The 13784-nt window shown below is 46.6% G+C and overlaps 1 protein-coding gene across 1 annotated transcript in view; it reads right to left on the reverse strand.

The window, feature by feature from the left end:
* ank3b (ankyrin 3b) overlaps positions 1-13784 on the reverse strand; it is a gene marked incomplete at its 3' end in the record, with an annotated part of 393887 nt that overhangs the window by 62859 nt on the left and 317244 nt on the right. Inside the window, 5 exon segments of the mRNA XM_084323081.1 lie at positions 1734-1793; positions 1796-1909; positions 3549-5861; positions 6186-9917; positions 11166-11247. Coding sequence (XP_084179207.1) covers positions 1734-1793; positions 1796-1909; positions 3549-5861; positions 6186-9917; positions 11166-11247 — 6301 coding nt within the window.

A 13784-nucleotide genomic window follows, 5' to 3' on the forward strand; every position in this document is an offset into this window, starting at 1 on the left:
ATCTTAATGTACTACAACACCCTGGAAACAGGACACACGCTGTTTCTATCGGAGATATCTTAATGTACAACACCCTGTAAACGGGACACAAAGAATGACATTCCTCAAACGTTTCACCCCTGATTATAATCAACATTGGACTGGCTGGGTGACTAGTGTTATTTTCTTGTTAAGGCCCAGATATGGCCCAGAGTAGAACCATGAGGATCTGTGAAGCCAGGAGAGGATTAACACTCCAACATTTCTACACGTTGAAAATCAGTAGTAGTAGTAGTAGTAGTAGTAGTAGTAGTAGTAGTAGTAGTAGTAGTAGTAGTACACCACACCCCTGCCTCACTGTGAAAACTCTTAATCGTCTCAACTTGAAATTACATTCCATCATCCAGGCTGCTGAGGTTTTCTGTTCAGCAGAGGTCAGAGGTCAGGGTTAGGGTTAGGCTCCTGAGGTATTCTGCAGAGGTCATATGACGCACTGTATGAGGAGCATCCATCTTATCTGTTTTATCAACTCTGTCTGATTGGACTACTGTCTCCCTGGATGGATTTTAAACACCACATCACCTACTGATTATAACTGGTTATTATACCTCAACACATCACCTAGGGCCTTCAGAGTTGAAGACTTAGCACGGTGCATAAGTCCTCAGACTTAATACAGAAGATACATGGGAGAATATGTTTGTATTCAGACCTTCACTAAAATAGCCAATGCAGCTGGATGATAGCTGACCATTTTAAACCGAGCAGATAAAAGGTTTTCACAGCATTCACAAAGTACACATTTAGCACCAGATATTACAAACCAGGCAAGCAGACCAGAACACACACGGTTTCATGAGGTACGTTGAGGTTTGTTGAGGTGTATTGAGGTGTGATGTGGTGTGGTGTGTTGAGGTACGTTGAGGTGCAATTGAGGTGCGTTGAGGTGTGATGAGGTGCATTGAGGTGTGATGTGGTGCGTTGAGGTGCAGTCAGTGTTTCAAGGCCAGATGAGGTTTGCAGTGTCAGATGGTGCTACACATGCATGTGTGAGGGAAACAGTGGCTCAGTGACATATATACTGTATTGAGCCAAATTATTTTCAAAGAGTATTCGTTTTTTTGGCCTTACTTTCAACACTCTGAGACCTACCGGTTAGCCAGTGGATCGTCCATGCCGGCGTGGCTTTTAAAAGTGGACCTTTCTTCACAGTGACACCTTCAATCTCTAGAGTGACAACCTCACTTTACAGAATTAAAAAAGAAACGTTTATCTTTGTTTTATCTTCTTTCTTTTCTTCTATCAGTGATTCTGCCAGAACTGCACAGCTCTAAGATCCAAATTAAAGGTAAAACAATATATATATCTTTTTCTTTATATATACATAAATGTAGCTAAATTATTTTATATCCTTCATTGATAAGGACCACACTGCAAATATTAGACTTAAGTTTTAAATGAAGCTACGTTTAAAACACCTGTGTTGGCCTTGATGTTCACAATGAACTTCACAATGCATTCACCACAGGTTGTCCTCTTTTGTTTAGACCGCTACATGTTTCTTAGTGTCTGTTTGTGACAGAGTAATCGAGACGGCACAGGACACAGACAACCAGAATGACGTCACAGAAGAAGTCACGGCTACACTGAGAAACGTCACGTCACAAAGCAACCACAACGGCTACATGCATCTCATATACTGTAGATATAGAACATATATAGAAAGATCAAGTGTTTACAAAGAGTTTACAAACTAGGCTTGTTCCCCGCGACGGGAGCCGCGATTGGCTGATCAACCTGACTCCCTTCCTCCTCTCCTTCATCCCATGTGTCCTTCTACTCTGCCTCCTGCACCTCCTCCTCCTGCTGCTGCTCTCACTGCCGATCTGCTTAACATCAGCTCTCAGGTCTCCTCTAGTGGACCTGGTTGCTGTGGTGGAGGTGGAGGTGGAGGTGGAGGTGGTGGTGGTGGTGGAGGTGGTGGTGGTGGTGGAGGTGGAGGTAGAGGTGTGTTGGGATGTGCTCCTGGTTGAGCTGTGGCTGATGTTCTCCTCCTCCTGATTGGTCAGTTCTTTCTCCTCTAAGTGTGTATGTGCCTCTTGATTGGTCAGAACTATAGCTGGATGCGATCTGGGGTCTGTCTTTCACTGATTGTCTGTTAGCCTGGCCTGTTTTATTAGTGCTTCTATTGCTGACCTCAGACCTGTTTACAACCTGACCTGTTTTATTTGTGCTTCTATCCCTGACCTCAGACCTGTTTACAAACTGGACGGTTTTAGTAGTGCTTCTATTGCTGACCTCAGACCTGTTTGCAACCTGGCCTGTTTTATTAGTGCTTCTATTGCTGACCTCAGACCTGTTTACAACCTGGCCTGTTTTATTAGTGCTTCTATCGCTGACCTCAGACCTGATTACAACCTGGCCTGTTTTATTTGTGCTTCTATCCCTGACCTCAGGCCTGTTTACAAACTGGACAGTTTTATTAGTGCTTCTATTGCTGACCTTAATCCTGTTTAAAACATGGCCTATTTTATTACTGCTTCTATTGCTGACCTCAGACCTGTTTACAACCTCTTTATGTTCTGATAAAGTAACAAATAAAGTGACACATTACTTCTTCCTAACTTCATCTCTGGGATTCCAGATGTAGGCCTCACATTCTCAAAAGGGTTGAATCTTTCCCTGACAACATATTGTGTATTTGTAACATATTGCATTTACTGATGAGTTGTTTACTAACATTTTCTTTTGGCTTCTCTTTTCCTACAGTAGGGTGACTTTCACTGCATAGTTTGGAGTTAGGTAACCCAGACTTGCATATTTGACCTTTGACCTGGTTGGATTGTGTGCTTGTTATTGCTGTTCTCTGTTGGGTGATTTCTGCGATGGTTTGAAGTTGTGGAAGAGGTAAGGTCTGTGCTTTGGTAAGTGTTGTGGATTTCTCTCCCTTTGTTCCGATGTTCCTGATGGAGTTTGGGGGTTAGACTTGTCTGCTATGCTGGACATTCTGGCACTGGAACAATAGTCTGTCTTTAAATTAAAATAATGTGAACAGTACGATGTACACAGTATCTACAGAAGTACCTGAGGTTATATTATAACTAGAATCTGTTCTAGTTGTAGAACTGCTGTAATTAATAATAATTTAGGACCTGCTCAGAGGTCATCAATCGGCACACATGCGATGCATGCATGCAATTCGTATCTGCGATTAACCCATCCCGTCGTCCTTCCCCCCCAAGGGCAGCCGGGAGCAGACAGGCGTCAACGTGAGCCGCGCCAGGGGACCAATCCAAGTGCTCCTGTCCGTCTTCGTCAAGGACGCCACAGCGTTAGCGATCTATTGTTGTGCATGTTTTTCCATTGGGTTTATCTTATCGGGGGGGAAACCCTTGCGAGCACGGGGAGAACATGCAAACTCCACACAGAAAGGCCTGGGAGATACCCCACCTGGGTAACTGGCATCATGGAAACCTGGTCCCCAAGCGGGAATCGAACCCTGGACCTTCTTGCTGTGAGGCGACAGTGTTAACCACTACACCACCGTGCCGCTAACTTCTTCTACACACCAGAGGTCTTATCAGAATGTGACTTGAACCCTATTCTAAAGGTGGAGAAATTAGACTCATTATGGTAGGCGGGACCTGTTGCTGTGTTGGACCTGTCCAGTCGAACCGTGGTGGTCTGACTGGACACTTGAGGGGTCGCTGTAGTGCCCATGGAAGCCTGTGTGTTGGTCTGACCCCTGTCTGTCTGCTGTGAGGCGAGTTCTGTGTCTGAGGCCCTGACCCTGTACCTGCCCACTGTGTGACGACGATGCTCACCGATCTGAAAAAACTGTAGCCTCTCCTCCACCATGTCTCTCTTGCTCATGTCAATCGCACCACTGCGCGTCATCTCGAACATCTTCCCTTCATGGAAGGGGAACGGGTTCGGCTCACTCGTTGGCGTGCTATCGTCTGTCGGTGTCCGGGCGGGGGTCGTGTCTGGCGTCGTGCCCGGGGACTGGTCCTCCACCGCCAGTCCGAAAGGTTTCGGCTCGCCGTCGGCATCCTGTGTCCCACCAGATGTGGCTTCTACAACCTCGCCGTCCCCACCTTTACTGGGCCACGGGTCAAAGTCCAAACCTTTCGTGGCCACAGTCTTAAAAGGAGAGTTAAACTCCTCCTCTAGTTTATAACTAAAATAAGTATCCGAGAATCCCTCTTTGTCCGAGGGCTTTTGTATTTCATTTTTAACCCCGCCTTTAGTCACATCCTCTGTTTCCCCCCAATCTGAGGGGCAGCCTGTTTTGGATTCTGCCTTTTGGCATTCCTCAGGAGTTTTCTCCTCTTCGATGACCTCCAGTTTGGTCTGTGGGAAGGTGCGGTCTGAGGCCCAGACGTCCCTCCTGCTGTCAGGGAGACTGAAGAGCCTACTGTCTGCCTGCTCACACAGACCATCATCCTCGTCCTGGAGCTCGTATCCATCCAAGGAGTCTATCTCGGTGGCGTCCGTGTCGTGAGAGAACTCAGCCGTGGTGGCTATGGAGCAGTCTGTTATCGACTGGTCATTTCCATTCTGCTCAGATTCGCAATCCTCCCCTCCTTTGCCATTAGAACCTTTAGAGCCATTGGAACCGCTGGACCCATTGGTTCCAATGAGAGGTTCTTTGTCGTTTCCATTCTTGTCATGTTTTTTGGGTTTTGATCCCGTCTCCTTCACCGCCTTCTCTTTCTCCTCTGGGACATTGAAAGTGAATTTCTTACAAGGGATTGGCTGGAAGACTGACCCCTCCTCTCCATCCTCGCCGTTAGATTGGCTGTCGTCGGTTTCGGCGGACACAGGGGTGGGGGGCTGAATCCGTATGATTGGCTCAGTCAGGAAGTGTTTGTCATGCTCCTCCTGTAAGTTCACCTCCATCATTTCAGTCTCCGCCTCCGAGGAGGCGCAGGAGCCTTTCCTCTCCATGTCCGACTTCTCTGAGGCGGAGTCCAGGGGAGGAGGGGGCGGGAACTCGATATATGCCACACCTTTTTCTTTAGAGCTTGCATGCTGGTCCTGTTCTGCTATTTCCTCCGGACTGATTGTAGCTTTTGTGTCTTGCTGGTTAATGTACACTTCCGAGTCCCGTTCATTATCATTAGTCTCTTTTTCCCATTGGTTAGCATTAGCGAGGTCCGCTTTGGTCACATCTTCCGTTGTCTTACCAGCCGGTCTTTCTGGCAGGCCCTCTTTGAAGGAAAAGCTCTCATTGCCTTGTTCATCCTCCTCAGATCCCTCCGACACCTCCATGATGGGGCTGGAGGGGCCTGGAATGAAGCCTAGGAATCCGTCAGGGGATTTGGCCGTGAGATCATAACTGACCTCTTCTGAGCTGGGTGTGTCTGGGGTGATGGGGCTCTTCCCTGAGCTGTCGATGAAAGAAACCTGCTCTAGTGTGTCATCGTCTGGGCTGATGGGACTGAGGAGACTAAGGCCTGAGCTGGACTTCTGTTTGATGTTGTACAGGGCCCCCCTGGCTTCTCTCTCGGCCTGCCTACCTACCTGGACACTGACATAAACAGGTAGAGTTGTGATGCCCTTGAAGTTCTCTTTGGTTGTCGTAGCAACCGGAGGGGCTGTTATGACTTTTTCGAGTGTTTCCTTTGGGCTGGGAATATTGTTCGAGTTAGAGTCTTTGAGAGCGTTATCTAGATTTTCTAATAATTTGTTGCTCAGGTTTTTCTCTGTCGACTCAGGGCTGGTCTGGACTCTAGTCTTAGCTAATGTAGGTATCTGTGAGGGCTTGGTTACTGTTGGTTTCTTTGTGAGGTCATTGTCAAGGGGAACTGACCCTGTCCTAATGGGAATTTGAGACTCTGGCTTTTTTCTAAGGTTTTTGTTGAGTGTTTCATTGCTGCCTTTGGGGGATATGGCAGTTTGGGAAGGTGTTTTGGTTGTAGACCTTGGTGTCACTTCTTTTGAAGGATGTTCAGTCTTCATGGCTTGTCTTTCCTTTGTAGTGTTGTGAACGGCAGTTAGAGATATTTGACCTTTTTTACCTTCACCACTTTCCCTCACTTTCTGAGTAACATTGGTTTCAACCTCTTCCTCTTTACACACTGTTGTGTCTTTTGCAGTTTCACTCAGCTGTTTTTGGGAAGATGCCTCTGGAATGTTTTTATTTGACAGTGTGTCACCTGTCTGTTTCAATGCCTGATATGCTGATGTCACAGCAGGTTTACCGGTTTCCATGGCAACACCTTTGCTTTTCTCATTGCCCTTTTTTGGGCTTCCTTCCTCAGCGGCCTCAGCGGCTTTTGAGATTTTCCCCCCAGCGATGAACTGGTAAGCAGGAAGTTTACTTTCCTGTAGTTTTTTGACTGAGGGCTTTGGCTGCACTGGTGGAGGAATCTTTGTGGGACTAGTGTGATCTCGTTTCTGAGCCTCTGATTCAAACCTCATCCTCACTGAGCTGACTTTAGATGTTGATTTGAGTTCAGACTCGCCTGTCTTAGTCTGCGGTTTAATCTTTTCCTCGTCAAGACAAGAGAGCATGCTCCTTTCAGGACTGCTGGGTAAACTAGAGCTTTTGCTAAATATTTTGCCAATAGAGGGCTCCTTCAACTTGCTTTTACTACACTCATCTCCTGCTGTCTTGGGCTTTTGCTGCATTTTCTCAGGGCTGCTGCAGGTGGAGTTTGGCCCTGATCTGCTCTCTCTCAGCTCCCTCCTCACAGGCTTTTTCTCAGGAGACTGCAGCTCGACGTTGAGCTTCTCTGTTTTGTCGCGGAAAAACTGAGAGACCTCGCTGAGTTTTTCCTCGGCTTCCTTCACCGATTGGTCCACCCGGTCCTCGTAGAGGAGCTTGTCTCTGCTCCGGTCCTGCTTGTCCTCCGTGAACCGCATCCAGACAGCGTGTTTAGGGCTTCCCTGTTCCGTGGAGTAATGCAGCACTGTGACCTTATCAAACTGGTCATGTGAGGAGAATTTGTTCGATTTAGGAGAGCCCTCTCTCGACCGCTTAAAACCAAATTCTTTTTTGGGGCTGCCCTCCGTTCCCCGGACACCGCTCTGGTCAGCCGAGTCTTCCGTGTCAGAGTGTGACAGTGGCGAGGTGTCTAGTTTCTCAGAGAGAAGCATTTTCTCCGCAAACCTGTAGGATTCCCCTCTTAACTCGGACACCTCGTCGTCACAGTATTCAATAGAATGCTGACTCAGCAGCTTCAGGGATTTGTAGGACTCGTCAGCCATGAGCTGGGCGGAGCTCGGCCGACTGTCCTCCTCCTGAGAGACTGGGGTGTTGACGCGAGATGTCTCCAGGAAGGACGGTAGGGATTCTTCTGCATTAAGCTCCTCCTCTTCCTGTTGTGCCTCATCGTAATCAGGGAGTTCCTTTATCCCCCGGTCACTTTTATAAATGTACAGCTCTGGGTGTTTCTGGGCCTCCCTGAAAATGACCTCTGTGGGCTCCGCTGTGCTGTGCCCCTTTTCAATGTGGACCTCGATTATCCTCTCCACTTTGGGTTTGGATTTTGTGTCTTTATCGAGGAATATAGGGGTCAACTCATCACCTTTGACAGAGTCCTGAGCTGCTTTGTGTTCAAACAGGCCTGCCAGCTCTTTAGAGGGGTCTCTCCCTGACTGAAAGGCTTTCATAATATCACTAACTGACATGGTGTCCTCCATCATCTCTGCCCCCTCAGTTAGCTGAGGCTTGTGATAGACCATCCTAGTGGTGGTAGTGATGTGAGTCTCCTCTGACCTAGTCAACTGCAAGGCTTTGGAGCCGGAGACCGGATCTGGCTCCATACAGGACACAGTGGACACAGTCTCTTCCATTAGTGCACAAGGATCGTCCGGCTGTTCATAACTCCTGATGACGACCTCCGTTCTGGTTTCTGTGACACAGGGAGGAATGGGTGACTCTGCGAATAAAGGCTTGGGTCCGGTGCTCTCAGCGCTCTGAGGTGCTGACGGAGTCTTATCGCTCCTGGTCTCGAACCCGCTGTCCGACAGAGGGCTCTTGTCCATCTCATGAGACAAGTCCTCGGGTGATTCCAAGATGGCGTCTGCTCCTTGGTATGACTCAGCGAGCTTGCAGAGGTCCTTCTCTGAGGGGGAGGTGCGCATGCCGGAGCCCAGCGGAGGCATTTTCAGCTTGTGTTCCTGTAACGACATGGCTGCCTTCAGAACACGCTTCTGTTTCTCTTCCCCGTCCCTCTTTGTCTCTTCCTCATACCTGCCTTTTACCTCTGCCATTTTGGACAGAGAGCTAGCGCCGATGTCATTGGCTAAGTAATCAGCTACTTTGGCTAAGTCCAAGTCTTTGCTAGGCATGGACTGGGGCCTGAACAGGAGAGCGTTGTCATCAAATGGGAGCTGGAAGTCTGAGAGGGTGCTCCTCTCTGCCTCCTCAATCTCATCTTTGGAAAACTCCTGCCACTCATCCTCTGAGACCGTCTCCTCACGCGCAGAAGCTTTACTCTCTCTCCTAGCATCCTTCTGTAATATCTCACTAACCTTCACTAAATCCTCCTTAACTTTCTCTACTAAAGTGAATGGCTCCACGTCCTCTAGCTTGGTCTCTTTAGGCGTGCCAGAACGGGAGGTCTGAACAGTTTTGGCTGCCATCCGCGTGTCCGTCTGCAGAATAGCGGTCATTCTAATCAGATCCTCCTTCATGTCGGCTACGTCTCTCAGGATCTCCTGGTTGGAGGCTGCCGTCGGGTGGATGATGGCCGGCGTGATGAAGGGAGGGGACTTCAGTTGTGAATTTATTTTGGACGAGGTGACGCAGCAAGCCATAGAGGATGATACGGAGGAAGTGCGAGAGGAATCGGGTAGCGCCATTTTGAGAGAGCCTGGCCCTGGTTTGACAGGGGCGCCTGGCAACACACTGCCCGGGGAATATACAGGTACAGTCATTGAATTCGAGGAAGCTGTAGAGGTGGAAGAGGTGGAAGAGGTGGCAGCCGCGGATCTGGGGCAACCATAAGTGGAGCTAGTTGTTGTTGATTTTCGCGTGGACGACCGCGATTTGAGTGTGCCATAGCCCGATGCAGAGCAGGAATGAATGGCTTCGTTTATGGCTGCGCTGACGTTGGATGTGGCTGCCTGTGTGGTGGCCTGGATCCTCTCTTGAAGACTGCTGCTCCTCTCCGACAGATGACGGGAGGAGGGGGAGGAGGGAGTGGACGAAGAGGAGGGGTATTTAACTGGCGAGAAATTGGACAACTCCGAGGAGGAGATGGTGGTCTGTCCAGTAGAGGAGAGAGAAAGGGAAGATTTCCCTCCTCGGGAGGCCAGCGTTGAATCGACAGAGGTTTTCATAGAGGACATGCCAGATATGGTTTTGACAGATGAGAGGGAGGGAACCCCTGCCTCCCCTACCGGGACAGATTTGGAAGGCGGACTAGAATTGTACATGTTGATTGTAGTCTTCGGTGATGTAGGGGTAGTCATGGTGACTGAGGAGTGGAGTGGGGAGGTCCGGGAGGTATACGCGGAGGCCAGGTTTCTGATAGATGCTGGATCGGTGGCCGGTTTAGACGTCCCACCAGAGGAGACCAGGCTGGCCGAACCCTGGACGGGGTACTGACCCTGTTGAACAACTGTTTTTATGGGAGAAGACATCGTCCTGTACGTCCTAATGGGGGAGGGAGACGCTACGTCACTAGCTGCTTTTTCCGGGAGAGCAGACAACGGGGGTCCCAGCATGGACTTGCGGGGGGAAAGGGTGGCGGGAGAGGGGGGAGAAAGGAGGGGCCAGGGGGACTTCAGTGGAGAGGGAGCGGGCGAGGCTGCCGGTGCAGGGGGACAGGCGAGCCCGCACCCCAGGCCGGCGATTCTGGTCTGGCCAGGGACGGTAATAGGAGCAGCCGACCACGGCGGGAAAGGTCTGGCTGGAAAGACAGGTTGGTGAGGGTAACCAGCAGACAGTGCTCTTGCTGCTGCCCTTCGCTCAACTGTTGTTTCTATAATAATAATAATAATAATAATAATAATAATGTGAAGTAGAAAATGGAACAAAAGACAACAAAAGACAGAAGAATAATAATAAAGGCAACAGAAAATGATGTTGGGGAGAGAGAGGGAGAAAAAGAAAGGGGCAAGAAGAAGAGAACAAAGGAGAGAATCAGTCAGTCCTGGTTGGTTGGTTGGTTGGTTGGTTAGAAGGATGGAAAGAACAGAAAAGCAGTCTTTAACAAGTGTTAACATGAGACATGTGGCTGAGGACAGAGGTGGTCCATCAACAACAACAAACACAAATGGATAAGAAGCACATACATCAGCAAAACAAACAGCAAAACAAACAGTCAGACTGACAACAGACAATGGTAAACAAATAAACATAAAAATGACCTCTCTTTTGACTTCAGATGGGCTACAGACATCATGTGGATTCTGGTTCTAGCCTCAATCAGCTTGTAAAGTGTCTTTTATCTGTTTGGTCAGGAAATCACATTGAGATGTTTTCCCCAAAAGACAATTTGGACATTATGAAAGAAAACCTGAATCTTCCATTTTCCTGTCATATGGAATATTATGGCAACATGCTGCTTCCCCATCTGGGTTTTTGGTCCATAATATTTCATATAATGAGAATTAAAAGATTGAGAATCTCTAACTGACAAGCAGTGTGAATGTAAAAAAAAAAAAAGTGAAAAGATGAACCTGACAGACCATAATAACTGCATTCTGCATCATCGCCAAGCCACACTTCCCTGCGTGCCGCATCATCACCAAGCGGCAAAAAAAGCTTGAAACTCAGGAGGGACAAACAGCAATGGCAACAACGTGACTTTACTTTGACCTCCTTCTCTAATGCATGTTCACATCGCATCAGTCAATCAAAGCAAAAACGTTCCGTTTGAACTTTGGAAAGTCAGTGGTGGAAAACGACCAAAAAAAGAGAACTCAGAAGAAACACAATGTGATCAGGCACAGCACGGCAACTCAAAAGATTCAAGACAACCCATGCAAAATGATAAACCAGGTCAGGGACGAGCATGTGGACGGTGCAGGATATGTATGGTGAAAATATGCATATATCACACATTAAATACACAAGGTCTCTATTTATATTAATCACTGATCTTACAGGCTAATTCAAATAATGAATAATGCAAGTTATCCACGCATATTATTATTAGTATTATTAATATTATTATAATAATTATACGATTTTGGAAAAGTGTTGTTAGTGAAATGTTCACACTCACTCAGTGCAGGCTCGGCCAGATAGCTGTATCGCTTACGTAAGGCTAGGGATGCAAAGGTATGGCGTCGATCTGGCCTTTCAGTCTGCAACAATACAACAACAACAACAACAACACACACACACACACATACCTTTCAGTATGACACACACAAAACAATGTGGGCACTTTCAAATCAAATGATTCACCTCATCCATATTGTTTAGCAAAAATATTTAGGATAAACAAATATCATACTGTATGTAACATTACTCAAAGGATTGTGTAGTAAAGGAAGTTTAAAAAATACTACTTTTAGTTAACAATTTGAACGTATTTGAAGGATAGACCACCGCAACACTTCCGGGATTCTGAAATCATGGGAGAGAGAGCGGGGGGATAAAATGAATGAATGTGGATGAGAGCCTCTTTTATACGCCTGAGTCTCTTGAACACGGAGCGACCAATCCCAAGTCGATCTGCACTTTCTCGGCCGAGCTACATGTATAGTCACTTTTCCGTACCTACTCCCGAACTCTGCATGCGCCCACGGAGTCTCTCTGGATCTCCGAGATCTAGGTTCATCAATCTGCGCATGTGTAGTTCGGTAGTAGGTGCGAAAAAGTTACTATAGCTCGGCAGAGAAAATGCCGATCAACTTGGGATTGGTCGCTCCGTGTTCAGGAGACTCATGCGTATAAAAGTATATTGGATTATGTCTCCAGCACCCCCACAGCCGTAGCTACAACCACTTAATGTCAAGGCTCTCATCCACATTCATTCATTTTCTCCCCCCGCTCTCTCCTCCACAAGCTTCCGCATAACGCGGAAGAGCAGTGGTCTATAAGAAGATACAAGTCTAAAAACCATTCTCCCTGCCCCCTCCTTTAGTTGTACATCAATGACTATGGCTAGCACTACTTTTAAATATAATATACTTACAACTATCTTATATCTGATATGTAAGTAGATACATAATGTGTTAATATACATTAAGAGTTCAAAATAAATTCCATAGACATTCATACCATATATAATGTGTTAATAGACATTAAGAGTTCAAACTTAATTCCATAAACATGTATATAATGTGTTAATAGACATTAAGGGTTAATACTTAATTCCATAGACATTTATACTATATATATCTTATACTATATATCTTAACATCTTAACTCTCAGTGTTATCCTAAAGGAAAAAGTGCAAGGGACAAATATGGCGTGAAGACATTGGCCATTCCATCATGCAGCTAAGAGTCGCTTTGAATGAACAAAGCTAACCTGACCCCTTGAAGCTATGGAGAGTAGAGAGTAAAGCTAGGAGAGTAGAGAGTAAAGGTAAGAGAGTAGAGAGTACAGCTAGGAGAGTAGAGAGTAAAGGTAAGAGAAGTAGAGAGTACAGCTAGGAGAGTAGAGAGTACAGCTATGGAGAGTAGAGAGTAAAGCTAGGAGAGTAGAGAGTAAAGGTAAGAGAGTAGAGAGTACAGCTAGGAGAGTAGAGAGTAAAGCTAGGAGAGTAAATAGTAAAGCTAGGAGAGTAGAGAGGAAAGCTAGGAGTAGAGAGTAAAGCTAGGAGAGTAGAGAGTAAAGCTAGGAGAGTAGAGAGTAAAGCTAGGAGAGTAAAGCTATGAGAGCAGATCAGTAAAGCTATGAGAGCAGAGAGTAAAGCTAGGAGAGCAAAGTTATGGAGAGTAGAGAGTAAAGCTAGGAGGGCAGATCAGTAAAGCTATGAGAACAGATCAGTAAAGCTATGAGAGCAGAGAGTAAAGCTAGGAGAGCAGATCAGTAAAGCTATGATAGCAGAGAGTAAAGCTAGGAGAGCAAAGTTATGGAGAGTAGAGAGTAACGCTATGAGAGCAGATCAGCAAAGCTAGGAGAGCAGATCAGTAAAGCTATGAGAGCAGATCAGTAAAGCTAGGAGAGCAGAGAGTAAAGCTAGGAGAGCAGAGAGTAAAGCTAGGAGAGTAGAGAGTAAAGCTAGGAGAGTAGAGAGTAAAGCTAGGAGAGTAAAGCTATGAGAGCAGAGAGTAAAGCTATGAGAGTAGAGAGTAAAGCTAGGAGAGTAGAGAGTAAAGCTAGGAGAGTAAAGCTAGGAGAGCAGAGAGTAAAGCTAGGAGAGTAGAGAGTAAAGCTAGGAGAGTAAAGCTAGGAGAGCAGAGAGTAAAGCTATGAGAGTAGAGAGTAAAGCTAGGAGAGTAAAACTATGAGAGTAGAGAGTAAAGCTAGGAGAGTAGAGAGTAAAGCTATGAGAGCAGAGAGTAAAGCTATGAGAGTAGAGAGTAAAGCTAGGAGAGTAAAGCTATGAGAGTAGAGAGTCAAGCTATGAGAGCAGAGAGTAAAGCTATGAGAGTAGAGAGTAAAGCTAGGAGAGTAGAGAGTAAAGCTATGAGAGCAGAGAGTAAAGCTATGAGAGAAGAGAGTAAAGCTATGAGAGTAGAGAGTAAAGCTATGAGAGTAGAGAGTAAAGCTATGAGAGCAGAGAGTAAAGCTATGAGAGTAGAGACTAAAGCTATGAGAGCAGAGAGTAAAGCTATGAGAGTAGAGAGTAAAGCTAGGAGAGTAGAGAGTAAAGCTATGAGAGCAGAGAGTAAAGCTATGAGAGTAGAGAGTAAAGCTATGAGAGCAGAGAGTAAAGCTAGGAGA

This window comes from Notolepis coatsorum (genome assembly GCF_963971535.1).
Source record: "Notolepis coatsorum genome assembly, chromosome: 10".
Lineage (NCBI taxonomy): Eukaryota > Metazoa > Chordata > Actinopteri > Aulopiformes > Paralepididae > Notolepis > Notolepis coatsorum.